This window comes from Dipteris shenzhenensis, chromosome 6, assembly GCF_047967505.1.
Source record: "Dipteris shenzhenensis isolate YYH24624 ecotype China chromosome 6, Dip_SZ_1.0, whole genome shotgun sequence".
Classification (NCBI taxonomy): domain Eukaryota; kingdom Viridiplantae; phylum Streptophyta; class Polypodiopsida; order Gleicheniales; family Dipteridaceae; genus Dipteris; species Dipteris shenzhenensis.
The window spans coordinates 54,757,010-54,771,779 of NC_141601.1; the positions used below are offsets into that span (position 1 = coordinate 54,757,010).

Here is a 14,770-nt window from a genome sequence, read left to right on the forward strand (position 1 = left end):
CAAGAGGCAGCTTTGGGAGGACGGAAGAGATAGAAGATCAATAATGGAGGAGATGGAAGTTTAGCTTTGGGAGAAAGGAGGAGATGGAAGGTCAATGGAATGAAAGGAGGAGATGGAAGGTCTCATTAAGACTTAGCCAAAATTTCAAAAGTTAATCCAAGTATGCAAGGTGAATTGATTAGCAATTTAAGAACCGATCAATACATGTGCCAAAAAGATCTTTGAGTGTTTAAAACATGCATTTGTTTTAGCCTTGGGCATTTCTCAATTCCTTTTCGGTTGATCTGTTTCCTTGATTCCAACAAAGTAGACAAATGAGAGCTCCATTGGATCCAAACAAAGTAAGCAAGTTGGATTCCTGAATCTAGCATTGATGAAAGAAGCCAGCACGAAATCATTCAATATTCCTAGGAGAAGGATGCCTACCTTGCGGCATTTAATTCACAAACCACCATTGCCGGATTACTTGAAACTTTTGAACTGACCTAAAAGTGTAATATGTATAAGAATAGAGTCACATTTATAGATCAAGCTAAATGGAGTGATCATATGCGTGGTTTTGCACAAAGTGCTTTGATGCGCTCCACCTGATGTTGAGATGATGGTCACAAAGTGGATCTCTTGCAACCACTTCCGTTACTCTAAAGCCACAACCAGTTATGAGATAAGAAACTGATCGAATAATGGGAGCGTAACTCCCTGAAGCAAATGCTTTCTATTGGGTGGCTTCACCTTCAGATGGGGAGTGGTTGAGGATGGTCATGTATCTTTGCCCATGCAAAGCACGCTCCTAGCCAAAATAGGTGTCGGGGCACCCTTTGTTGTAAGGGGATATCGCATGAACCTAGTGAGACTGGGGATCTGCTGATAGTGCACGGGCTTCTTCAGGGACGTTGTCACTGATATTACCTGAATGGCTGGGGTTGGCAGAGGCTCGATCTCAGCCGTCCGATCTCCTCTCTTCCATAATGGGAAAAGTGCAACGCGAGTTTGATTGGCAGAAATTACCAACTGATCGGCAACTACCAGTTAAGTGACACCAAAGGCGGCAGACACAATAACTTCACGACAGTTAACTGATAGCAAAGGTGGCATACCACAATAACTCCAGAGTCCACGAGTCCATCACCGTCGGATCATCGCAAATGGCACCACACACACCCAACCACGTGCAAACTCACCTACTGCCATGTGTTGCACCATCTGCCTCCTCGCATCCACCACGCATCGCACCATCCGCCTCCTCGCACGAGTTGCCACGCCAACCGTCATGTGGCGTACCATCCGCCTACCCACATTCGTCATGCGTCGCACCATCTGCCTCCCCACACAACCACCACGCTAATTGCCATGTGTCGTGCCATCCGTCTCCCCGCATCCATCGTCGGCGGTTGGCGATTCTCGGTAGGAAACCGACACGACTAGCCATCGGCCTACGGCTAGTGATTCCCAAAAGGAAACCGGCACGATCGGCTCTCGACCTACGGCCGATCGCCAGCACTCCTGGTTTCCTCCCGAGAATCGCCTCCTGCCTGCTATTCCCTACACCATCTCCTTCGCTTGTGTAGACGCTTTCTGAGTTGGGGAGCAACTCAGAACGTGGAATAGGAATGTCTTCTCAAGTAAAATGTGGAATAGGAGTATCTTCACGAGTTCTATAATGGCTTCTCCGGATCAATTAATCCGCCAGGGCAGGCCACTCAGATGCAACGTGGGCAGGCCACTTAGATGCAACGTCCCCAAGTTCTGTTGTGTGCACAACATAAATTCTGCACACAACATAAATTCCGTTGTGCCTACAACATAAGTTTCATGAATTCATGATAAGTAAGGGAGTTTCGGATCATGAATATTATCTCACGAACCAATATTCATTATGTAGCGTGATCATTATCTAAAACATGAAACAAATCAATTATCATGAATTCAAGAAACATAAATTCCGTTGTGCCCAAACCCATAAATTCCTTGGTTTAGTTTCTTATGTGCCACTTTCACCCTCCAGCCATGTTATCGGCCAGGGTCACTCCAGATGGGCACCCATCCCTGCACCCAAACTTTATACTCTCAGCGTTATGGCCTTACCAAGACCAGAACAGGTGCAACAGCGGAACCGGAGCAGGAGCGACGGTGCAGCAGGTGAGGCCCTCACCTACGGAGTTGAGAAATAATCCGCCACGGAAGTTGGACGGAAAAGAGTCACGGAGTGCAAGATTTCCCTTTCCAAGTACTTCACGAGGGTCGAGTCCAGGTTTGCTACTTAGATGCGGCTGGACAGGCCCTTTCTTGCTCACAATCGAATTTCCGTCTCGAGCAGATTTTCGTTGTGCGTGGGCAGAAAGGGCGCCCAGGTTACGTACAGACAGGCTAATGCCGAGAGTACGCAGCAGATCCCTCTAGCAGAAATAACTAAATACAATGTCTTGCACCCCTGAAGCTGAACAAAGATTGAACATCATGGTGCTAAACTGTTGAGCTTTAATAGAAGGCTCTGACATTATTGCGTAAAGTACCAAGGACGCAATTATGATGGACAGCTGCTACAATCCAGGTTGGGTTTATTATAAGCTAAAGCAAAATGGGGAAAGCCAGGCAATCAATGTGGGCAAAAAATCCGGATCGCATGGGAAGCAAGAGCAGGCAAGCTTTCGGCTCCCCAGCTTGATCTCGGAGCAAGCACAGTCTGGCCACATGTGCAAGGTTAGCTTTAAGTCGGGGGCTCATGTGGATGCACAATCACCGAGAGGGGACAGTGGCTGGGAGATTGTGAGCGCAGAGGACCGGATGCCTGAGCTGCGTTTGATTGAGAAGCTTCTCTGCATCTTGCATAAATGCAGGGGCAAAAAAGATCTAGCTTATGCCAAGCGTGTATATGCACAGATTTGCCGAAGTGGGTTGGAATCTCATAGAGCTGTAGGAAACTACATTGTGCCGATGTTTGTGGACTGTGGAAGTATGTCGGCTGCTCAGCAGGTTTTTGACAGGTTGATTCATCGGAATGAGCATTCATGGACCTCTCTCATATTAGGGTATATTCAATGTGGACAAGCGCAGCATGCTCTCATTCTGTACCAGAAAATGCAAGAGGATAGTGTACGTCCCAGCAGCTATACGCTTATGGCCTTACTAAAAGCGTGTGCAAAGCTGAAAGACATTGAGAGAGGCCGTGAGGTACATGCTGAGGTTGCACAAAACGGTTTCGAAAGCAAACTTGTCATTGGCAACACTTTGATGGACATGTATGTCAAATGTGGCTCATTTTCAGAGGCACGGGAAGTCTTTCACAAGTTGCCCTTGAGAGACGTTGTTTCATGGAATGTTCTAATTGCCGGACATGCTGAACATGGTCCTGGTCAGGAAGCGCTGACATGTTTTGAACATATGCAAGCTGAGGGTGTATCTCCGAGTGCTGTCACATTTGTTTGTATTTTGAAAGCTTGTGGCAGCATGAGAGCGACAGGCAAGGGCCGAGAAATACATGCTGAGATTGCACAAAGGGGATTTGGAAGAGATCTCTCCGTTGGTAACACTTTGGTTGATATGTATGCCAAATGTGGCTTGTTTGAAGAAGCACAAGAAGTCTTCAACAAGCTGCCAGTTCGAGATGTTGTATCATGGACTGCACTCGTTGCAGGATATGCTGAGCATGGACATAGTCAGGAAGCACTGAAATGCTTTGAACAGATGCAGCGGGAGGGTGTCTCTCCAAATGATGTCACATTCATTTGTGCCTTGAAAGCTTGTGGCAGCATGGGAGCCATAGGCAAAGCCCGAGAAATACTTGCTGAGATCCCAAGGGGAGTTGGAAGATATCTTTCTGTGGGCAATATTTTGATTGACATGTATGGGAAATGTGGCTCAGTTTCAGAGGCAAGGGAAGTCTTTGACAAGCTGCCAGTGCGTGATGTCGTGTCATGGAGTGCAATGATAAAAGGATATGGCATGAACCATGAGGCTAACATGGCTATACAATGTTTTGAGGAGATGCAAGAACATGGTATGAAGCCTAATGCTGTTACATTCACATCTCTTCTCAATGCATGCAGCCATACCAACCTAGTGTTCAAGGGCAAGGAGTATTTCAAGGTGCAGAGAAAAATATATGGCACTGCTTGGCCAATAGAGCACTATACTTGCATGATTGATCTTCTTGCTCGATCAGGGCATTTATATGAGGCAGAAGAATTTCTTGAAAGTTTGTGGTGTCCCCCATCTGAAGGAGCATGGACATCTTTGCTTAGTGCCTGCAAAATCTATGCGGAAGCAGAACTAGGACTGAGATGTTTTCAGGGGCTTGTGCGAATGAAAGGAGAATCTGGTGCTTCATATGTGCTGATGGCAAACATCTACTCAAATGCTGGCAGGTGGGATGATGCATATAGAGTAGAGGAGCTGAGGAAACATACAGGGGCAACAAAAGAGCCTGCAAGTGCTTTGATAGAAGTGAACAATAGGGTGCATGAATTTGTGGTAGGAGACAATCAAAGTAAGGAAATTTCGGTGCTGCTAAAAATGTTGAGCTCACGTGTGAAGTGGGAGGGCCATGAGCTAAATCTGAATCTGGACTTGAGACCTAGTTCTGATGTGAATGAAGAAGCTGCATTATGTGGGCATGCAGAGAAATCGGCTGTAGCTTTTGGGCTTCTCAACACAGCTAATGGAAGAACACTGCGTGTGACAAAAAATTGGAGGATGTGCAATGGTTGTCACACTGTAATTAAGAGCCTATCAATGATTGAAAGACGGGAGGTTATTGTCCGCGATGACCATTGCATCCATCATTTCAAACATGGTCTTTGTTCTTGTAGAAATTTGTGGTAACATGTTTATACACAGTGCAGATGTGCTAAAGTAATGTCTATCGATTGCTGGATCAAACAGCACTCTCCCTCACCAATGCCATCCACCTAGTGACCTCAAATAAATTATCTTTTTAAGGATGCCTGCCATCAAACCATGTTATGGCTGCACGTTTATGTTTGAACCAACCACGCAGGACAGTCCAGTATATCCTTGCTCTGACTTTGTGGTCACTTTCACAGAAGCAAAGTCCAAAAGCTCGCTATGGTGGCTAGAGGTAGAGGTTGAGATATGGACAGGTGGGTGATGAAGTTTGTGAAAACAATCATTCTGAGAGTGGAGGATTGCAAGTCTAGTGTACAGCTAGCAGATGAGATTTACACATCCCAATTAATTCAATTTTAAAAAAATGCTTTGTTAAACAAGTATAGAAGCATAAAGATAATGTTTCATACCTAAAGATATGTTCGTCGTCTCTTTACACACTCTTTTGAGCCAACATCACTGCTATCATATTCATCATCTTCAGTGTCGAATTCCTCACCATCATTGACATTTGATCATTACTGTATTTACCAATTTCGTCATTCTCACCTTCCCCATCCATCTCTATGTCGGCATTCTTTTTATCATACTTAGTTGTTGTGAGATGAGCTAGGGTTTCCAAGTCATTCTCACCTTTCCCATTTATCACTATGTTGGCATTCTTTTTATCATACTTAGTTGTGAGATGAGCTAGGATTTCCAAGTACCCCATGCAGGCAATGCTTTCAATAATATTTAAAGGACCGCCTTTCCTAATAAGAGCTTTGAACAAATAGCCCATCCGACACAGGGTGACTTTTCATCTTGATGGTTCAAAAGTTCAATCAATGTAAGTAAGGGGTCGCCACTTTTTGCAGGTCTTTCATAGTGATTCTGTTGACAATGGAGGGGACTTGGAGCTTCATGCTCTTCCAGCATTAGTCACAATCTCTTTGTACTTCCTCTTATGTTCATCTATAAATCAGGGTATGCTCATTATGCATAAGACAAAGGATTCAATATTCTATACTTCCAGGTTGCATTATCTCTTGTCCTCTTTGTTGAGTACACACCATTTGCCCTCTTTTTTGAGTACACACCATCTTCGGTTGTCTTTCATATTGTTTTTGTAAGGTGAGAACCATATCTTCTTTCTCTTCTTTATTCCCAAATCTGACAATATTACATAATCTTGTTTTACCAATGGTGGTACATAATATTCATTCAATGAGTTGACGAACATCAGCACTTGATGTTTCATCGATAAAGAAGAGTTGTGGTTTATCCCACATTGTGTCATCATCTAAGAAGTCTTTGCATGAAACTCCCTTGAATTCAACAAGCTTTCCAGACACTGAAATTATCTCCACTTTGAATTAAAAGCTATTGTGCAAAGAATTTATTTTTCTGAGAGAGTGCTCAGTGATGAGTCTTTGTATATATGAATGCACATTTTGTGGGATTTCATTGGTCATATACGAGGTGACTTGTGATCCCACCTCATGTACCTTTACCCACTTATTTGCCCATGCCTTCTCTTTAGGTGATGATAAAGTTGCTGCACTCTGCTCCACAATATTAGTGTTAACGTGACATTGACTGCTTGGAATGCCTTTTTCCATGAGCAAATATTCAATTGTGCTCTTCACTGCATCACGCTTCACATGATGGATGGTATGATATTCCATGCAATGGTCTTTATCTTTTTAACAAAAAAACATTCATTAATTTCTCTACAGCCATGCTTGCATACTTGTCTGGCAAGTTTCTTAGAGGCCTTCACATCCGAGTTGTCATCTCCTTTTTCTCGACCGACCTTGCTTTTGTGTAATAAGTGAGGGAGCGTCATATGTGATATCTCCCTTCTTGTATGCAGCACACACTTCTTTTATCTACTGGAACACTTCATGCAGATGGAAAATTATAATTGTGTAGTCCTGATACCTGTCCCTCATAGTCTTAAAACTAGTGATGACAAAGAGGGATTTCGAGGAACATGAGGAGCCATGGGGTGCAACTTTTAGAAAACACAATATGCTTCAGGGTGGCACTATGCTCGGAATCACAATAAGGAAGGACGACACTTTAGTCACAATTTATGCCACTTCTAGAACTAGCAATAGACAGTTTTTTTTTTCCAAGAAAGATGCAAAGCACTTTGTCATGCCGCCTCCAAAAACAAACCAATTTCTTGAATTAATGCCTACATTGCAGATCCTCAAACTTGTATGGGAGCAATTCCCCATTGTGGAAGCAAAGAGAATGTAATCAAAGATAATGCTCGAATCCTTCCAAGGTGCAATCATACAGGGACCTAAGGTAAAAGGATCTACACGTGAGGCAGAAATTGCACGGGACGAGGCACAACAAACAACCTTGTTTCAGGGTCGTATAGATGAGAGAGGAAGTGGAGTGGCTAAGACACATGCGGTAGCCTTGGATGAGGGTGTCACACACATGGATGCTCACTTGGATGATATAACTCAAGAAGGTGATGGGATGCAAGAATGAGTACAACCCTTGAGTATACTTAAAGTGCAGGCAATAGAGGAAGAAGTAGGGCGTGTTAAATTACACGGTACAGCGGAACAGAAATTGAACAAAGAATAGAGAGTACACAGCAAACTGAAGACGAACAAAATTTTCCTTCAATACTAATGTAGTACAGATGATGGCTCCGTCTACCCTTGCGCTCCCACAGTGGAGCTTAGATGGCGATCTAGATAGATACTAGGTGAAGAGCTACTAGCTGGAAGATCTCTGCTGGAAGATTTGATCTGGTGCAATGGACTGGGGAGGTCGCCTCTTTATAGCTATGAGGGCGGCTTTGAGCACCTTGGACCACTGGTGGTTACCAGGAGGGTGGGGCATTGAGCATATCTAACAGGGCGGTCTAAAGCAGTTATGATAGAGTCTCTAAAAAGTAAACCACGATGCCAAATGTTGAAGGCAAGTACTTTACGAGTTGAGATACCAAGTTCTAGTATCGCTACAAGTACTCGAAAAAGAGATCGTTGATCTATAAAGAAAGGAAAAAGAGGTCGTTCATCTACAAAGAAAGGAAAAAAGGAAGAGCAAGAGCATGAAGTAGAGGAAGGTGATGAAATAGATTCACATTTAGAAGCTGAAATGATGTCAATGAAAAACCTAAATCTTCGTCTTAATGAGCGAGTGAGAGATGATGACCCAGGCTATATTTGGGGCCAAAATACGTATGTTGTAAATGCACAGAGGGTGCTCAGAGCAAGCGTCTTCACAAATAGCAGGACAGTAGACCTAGACTATGCTGCTGAATAGCTTTACAAGGCTTTGGTTTTTTAAGAAACCTGAAGAACTTTTGTTAGAATTCACCAACTTCATCAGACAACAGGTTCCATCTTTGCAGGAAGGACAAAGTATAGTGGCAGATCCAGACCGATGCATAAAGGATGCTAAGTTCCATTTCTTTACTCATTACACATTTGAGCTGATTGACGGGCAACACTTTGCATTTGCTTGTAATGAGCATGCTAATGCTGAAAAGCATGCTAGAAGACTTTCTCTGGAGGCCTTCAACTTCCTCAATTCCATTGGTACACTGCACGCATATGTATTTTCAAGACTTTAAAAAAATATCTGATTGAGTCAGAAAGACTTAATCATGATATTCATGCATTGCAAAAGATCACTTCTACTTCAGATATGCTAGAGAAAGCACGAACCATATGGGGTTCTTTCCATTCTCCCATAAACATTTTAAAACAAATTGCTACTAAAAGCTGAAATAAAGAACCTTTAAAACACTTTAAAACAAAGAAACAAAGAGGAGTCAGTGCGACATTTCCTTTGGGACTGCAATCAAATGAGAATTGTTTGGAAAGGAGTTTCTCGGATACTCAGCATTTTTCATACTTCCCCTTTCTTCATAACTTGGGGCTCGGTCGCATGGTTATCCCTTACTGGGCCCCAGGTGTTTTATGAGGGTGAGCCTTCTTCTTGGGCACTCTCGATCCACTAACAGGTGATAGAGCCCTGCTCTCTTCAGGATGTACCACATATTCCTTTCAGAGCTTCACATGTTTCAGTGGACACCTCTTGGGAGATTTTGGCTAGCATTTCGTCTTGGCACATTTGGAGAGCCAGATGTACAAAGGCCTTGGATGACACCCAGATACACCCATCACAGGTGTTCACGGGTATTTGGAGTGACACAATTCACACTTTGATAGCCATATGGGCTAGCATTCTCTGAGACTAGCTTACCACCTCCTAACATAACTTTTGTAAGCACAGATCCAACAAAAGGGAATCCTCGCTCCACTGAAGCAATTTATGTAATAGGCAAGGGTGAATTGGCCATCAAGCTCTCCACACATTGTGAGATTTTGTTCTGAGTCCATTCCTCAATTTTCTTGACGATCAACAAATGAAACATGGGCAACATGATAGCTGCTATGTGGGCACCAAGGACTGGATAAAGCTTCATCTATACGGGCCTGGCTGCATGCTATGTATGCCTTATATTTAATATCCACCGCGGCTCAGGATCTTAGTTTTTATTACTGCTAGCTAAGGAGGATTTCAGAAAGCTGGGTCAAGTACCAGGCCTAAAATGACATGTTTTTTAATCTGTTAGTGATAAATTTGTAATCTGCTCTTCAACTACCCTGCACACTGATAAAACTATAATTTGCTATGCACAGTGATTTCAATTTCAACTGCCCTGCACGCTAATACATACAACTGCCAATATTGAGCTGTGCTCATCTCGCTTGAGGGTTGTTGTGAGTGTGAAACCGCATGTGAGCGAAGGGACTGACTCCGATCGATTAGAAACTAGTCAAGAAAATTTGAGCATGGATTCGATTGACAACTTGGAAACTTGTGTCTCCTCTAAGGCAAAGTAATCTATGCTAATCTAGAGTACACCAACCCCGTTGAAGCGAATAAAAGCAAGATATAATTTCTTTTCCAAAGTTCTTTTCAACTTTCTTAGGTTATAAGTGTACATAAAAAGTAAATCTAAATATCAATTTCAAGTTAGAAGGTAATTGTTCTTTAACTAACCTAAATAAAATCACATTTAAATTTTTGAAAAGGAGATAAAAAATATATAACTTTAAATTTTAAATTAATTTCATTTGAAAAATAAATCTCTAAGTACTAAATTTAAAATGCAAATAAAATCAAATTTAACAAATAAAAATAAAATAAAATCAAATTTATTAAACTTAAAATGTAGATAAAAATAACTTTAATTTTTTTTTAAAGTATGGGAAACTTAAATTTTTACATTGTTACTAATTTAATAATTATCTAACTACTAAATTCAAATTTTAAATGAATAAAAACTATTAAAAAAAAGTATTTCTAGATTTTAATTTAAAACTCTTTCGGTTCATTCGATTCTTACTGAGGTACAATTTTAAAAAATATAAACTAAAAATTATAAAAGTGAGATGATTTTCAATTCTTTAAAAGGTTGCTTCAAAATCAAAATTTTAAATTCTAGAAAGGTTGTTTCAAAAAATGAGGGAGGGGGGTTGGGGGAAAGGGGGTGTGCATATGGTGGGGGGGTATGAGCATGGCAGGATGAGGAAGGGGGCAGGGGAAAGGGAGGTGCACATGGTGGGATAAGGGAGAGTGGGAAATTTTGAATTTTGAATTCTGAGGTTCTCATGATTTCATTCCTCCTGTCGTACGATTCATTTTCTGAGGTTCTCATGATTTCATTCCTCCTGTCGTACGATTCATTTTTTCGTTTCTTCTTATCTTCTCCTCATTTTCTACTTGGTGCGACTTCATACGACTCACTTCTCAACTTCTCCTCATTTTCATTCTTACTTTGTATGACTTCATATGACTCACTCCTCAACTTCTTATGGCTCATTTCTCTTCAGACGAGGTAGGATTCCACTTCTTAACTTTTTAAAATCTTTTCCTCACCGAGAGCTCTCCCTCACTGCGACACTCCACTCTCTCACTCCTCTCCCTCACCGCCTCGGTGACCTCCCTCCTCACGACGACACTCCATTCCTCTCCCTCCACTCCCTCATGGGTGACACTCCATTCCTCTGCTCTCACTCCTCTCCCAAATGGCGAGATGCCATTCCTCTCGTTGTCGCAGTAGCGGCCGTGGCCACTCCACTTTGTCACACACTCTCTCTCCTCACTCTTGTTGCTGTGGTAGTAGCGGCCGTAGCCACACCACTCCCTCACACTCCACTCTCTCACTCCTCACTCTCGCTACCGCAGCAGCGGTGGCTACGGCCACTCCACCACTCCTTCACACTCCACTCCCTCACACACCACTCTCTCACTCCTCACTCATGGCAATGGGGCTACGGTGGCCACTCCACTCCCTCACACTACACGCCACTCGCTCCACTCCCTCACACTCTCTCACTCCTCACTCGCGCTGCCGTGGCCACTCCACTCCCTCAAACTCTCTCACTCCTCACTCTCATTGTTGCCACGGCAGTAGCAAACGCGGCCACTCCACTCGTTCATACTCCACTCCCTCACTCCTCTCTCGCTACTGTGGCAATGGCTGTGACCACTCCACTCTCTCACACTACACTCCACTCCCTCACTCCTCACAATCGTTGCCATGACTGCGGGCACACCACTTCCTCACACTACACTCCACTCCCTCACACTCTCTCATTCCTCACTCTCGTCGCCATGGCCACTCCACTCCCTCACACTCCTCTCTCACTCCTCACTCTCGCTACCACTCCAGTGGCCACGGCCACTCCACTCCCTCACACTACATTCCTCTCCCTCCACTCCCTCACTCCTCACACTCGTTGCCATGGTAACGGCCGCGACCACTCCCTCCATCACACTCCTCCACTCCCTTACTCCTCACTCTCGCTGTCGCGGTAGCGGCCGCGGCCACTCCCTCACTCTCTCCCTCAGTTCACTCCACTCCCTCACTCCTCACTTTCGTGGTAGCGGCCGTTGCAACTACTCTCTCACTCTACTTCTCTCCTCTCTCTTTCTCTCTCTAAACTTTCCTCTCTCTCTCTCTCTCTCTCTCTAAAATTTTTCCCTTAATTTCTTTACAAGAAAATCATAAATTTGAAAGTGAACTTGAAAAATAATTACCTGGAAAAGTATTTGAGTGGAAAAGGATTTGAGTTTGGAGACGAATGCTTTTCTTCCTCTTGCTCTTGTTTGCTGAAATGGGAGAATGAATGAGAGAAAGAGAGAATATATATGAGAAACTAGGGTTTTCTCCCATTGGATCTCCCCATTTTTCTCTCTTTGTCATTGGCCCCCAATCCCTTATCCTAATCTCTCATTCCCTCCCATGCTTCTCTACTCCCTGCCCATCTTTCCCACATCCCCATTTTCCCTCCACACTCCTCTCCCCTCTCCCTTGTCCTCATCCCACTCTTCCCTACCCACTCCCACTTCCACTGTTCATTAATTCCTCCCTCTCCTATCCCATGCCCTCCCATGTTCTTTTTCCCTTCCCTCTCTCATTTATTAAATTATATATAATACAATATATCTCTCCCTCCCTCTCTCACTCTCTCTCTCTCTCACACACACACACATATCTATGTGTGTATATATTACATACACATCTCTTCTATTTTCAAATAAGCTTCTTCTAAAACGGGTGCATATATATGTGTGTCTGTGTGTGTGTGTGTGTGCAATTACAAGACAAACATTATCCATCTTAGACTTATCAATCAAGACAATTTGTGATAGGATATTCTCTACCAAGAAAGCTTACAAAAAGATCAAATAATTTTGCTCAAAAAAATACAGGATGATATTGAAGGAGCTCCACTCACCTGCATCCATCCACAACAAGGACAAGTTAGAACAAGACCCCTTATTTGTGGGACTACAGGCTTCAATGCACAGCTCCACTTGTTATCGATGTCACAATATCATAGGTTATTCTAATATAGCAAAATTGAATCGACCAATACCATGCATGAAAAAATGGTCTTTGAGAGTTCTAAGATTTTCCCAAAAATATTTATCACCCCATACATCTTTCATAAATTTCTTATGGTTGGGTAACTTTCTGTATTGGTTCCATAAACAATCATAAGAGAATTTTCTGAACAATTTTAAAGTAGCCCGTAGGGAGATGCCAAGTATGTGGCACAAATTTTTCCAGGCTTGTTGAAGTGCTTTATGAACATCACATATACAAGGCCTTTTAACCGGTATGTGGTTAAGTCCTTTTTTGAGCTCATGTCTTAACGGTTCGTAATCAACTATACTCAAATCACAAGTAACCACATGATTCCATTTTTTATCGATAAATTTACTAAATTTGTGGCATAAGCATTGTAACTCAGTATTATCGCAAAATGTATCTTTTGGAGAATAAATGTACCCTAGTAGATTTTTGTGGAGTTTCCAAGTTAACAAGATTTCATCAAAGATAGTATTTTCCACTATCACTTTGCAAAAATTACATGCATTTAGAAAAAAGTCTCTCAAAATTATGCCTTCAAGAAATGGGTTATCAAAAAGAACATGGATGAAGTGTGAAAAGTTATTTTCTCTTGTACTTTCCAACATCCTCCTTCCGTGAACCAAAAAAGAGATATATCTGTGAACTTGTGTCAAAATAGAATCCTTTTAGTAGGATCCCCATCCTCTATTAGAGATATTCTGGAAGAGTTTTTACTACCCTCCTCTGTATCATATCCTATGTTATCACGTCTTGAGCTGTCCATCATGGATGATCTACTAGGGGCGAAATCGATAGTATCCTGTCTTCTCGTAGTATCACTGCCCCTATTGAACCCATAGGAGTCCACTACACGTTGCCCTCTGCCTCTGCCTATTAGAGGGCGAAAGCCACCTCTTCTTGGCACACCACCACGTGTCAAGTTGTTTCCACCTCTAGAACTTCTGGGTTGCCTCTCATCCATAACTCTAGCCCGTTTTGGGTTAAGAGATCTGACCAAAAAGTTAATCCCTTTTCCATTAAGCCCCTGAAATGGGTCAATGTCTGGATCATTTACTGTGGCTTTGACACCTTCATTGACTAAATCCCGGTAGCAAGAAAAAATCATGGCTTGCTTAACTGAGAATTGAAGAAAAGAAGAGCACCATTGTATGAAGGCATACATTTTGACTGTAAGGCTATTGCCATGCATAAATTGGTGTACATGATTGAGTATGTACCATATAGCATGGTCAAACCACATTACCTTGTTGGAACACTGTAATCCCATATTGTTACAGTTGCATTTTAAGTAGGGTCGCATATAATTCCACACATCTAGCATTTTTTTAATAGGTAATAAAGTTTTGTGGCTGCAAAAAATTCCTTGTTTTGAAGTGCAAAAAGACTCTTCTAAATCATTTAGTGCAAAGAGCTCTGGTAGGATAATGTTGTCCATATGTGCTGTCTTCCCTTCAATAGCCATGTTCTTGTATTCTTTTTTAATAGCATCAATATTCTTAGTAATACTAGCTAAAACTGACCACATTTCAAATGTGATGGGTGCTACAACACTTAAGTCATTGAGTGACCACAATTTATGGTCCACTTAATGTGCAAATGTCCCTTCTAATATCCTTCTTGGGATAAGGGGATTAACTGAAATATCCTTAATATTAAGAGTCAAAGTGTCTGGTGCAGGGAAGTCCTGCGTAAGGACATTTCTCTCTTCTTGAGATAAAGTGTCAAAAGGAATCAGAGAATGTAATTTTGTGGAAAAAGGTGTAACCGTGGCGTTACGTTTCCTTCCTCCAATATTATCGAAAAGATACTCCGCATTGTGGTAGCAGTAAAAAGATTTAATTACCCCATCAGATTTTCTCTTATATTCCTCATATTGTGATTCATCATTGGAAATGATCTTACCAATAACCTTTGACAGCTTGTGTGTGCAATTACAAGACAAACATTATCCATCTTAGACTTATCAATCAAGACAATTTGTGATAGGATATTCTCTACCAAGAAAGCTTACGAAAA

General features: G+C 42.3%; 1 protein-coding gene across 2 annotated transcripts in view; it reads left to right on the forward strand.

The window, feature by feature from the left end:
* Positions 1–1,986: 1,986 nt before the first annotated feature.
* The window catches only part of LOC147901364 (pentatricopeptide repeat-containing protein At3g26782, mitochondrial-like), a 16,098-nt gene continuing 3,314 nt past the window's right edge, over positions 1,987–14,770 (forward strand). The window contains exon 1 of one of the 2 annotated variants that reach the window (XM_087375377.1): positions 1,987–5,103. In XM_087375377.1, the coding sequence (XP_087231503.1) occupies positions 2,527–4,821 (2,295 nt within the window). In that variant the 5' untranslated portion in view covers positions 1,987–2,526 and the 3' untranslated portion in view covers positions 4,822–5,103. Of the gene's footprint in view, positions 5,137–14,770 lie in introns of both variants that reach the window. The other variant, XM_087375375.1, reaches the window with a different exon arrangement.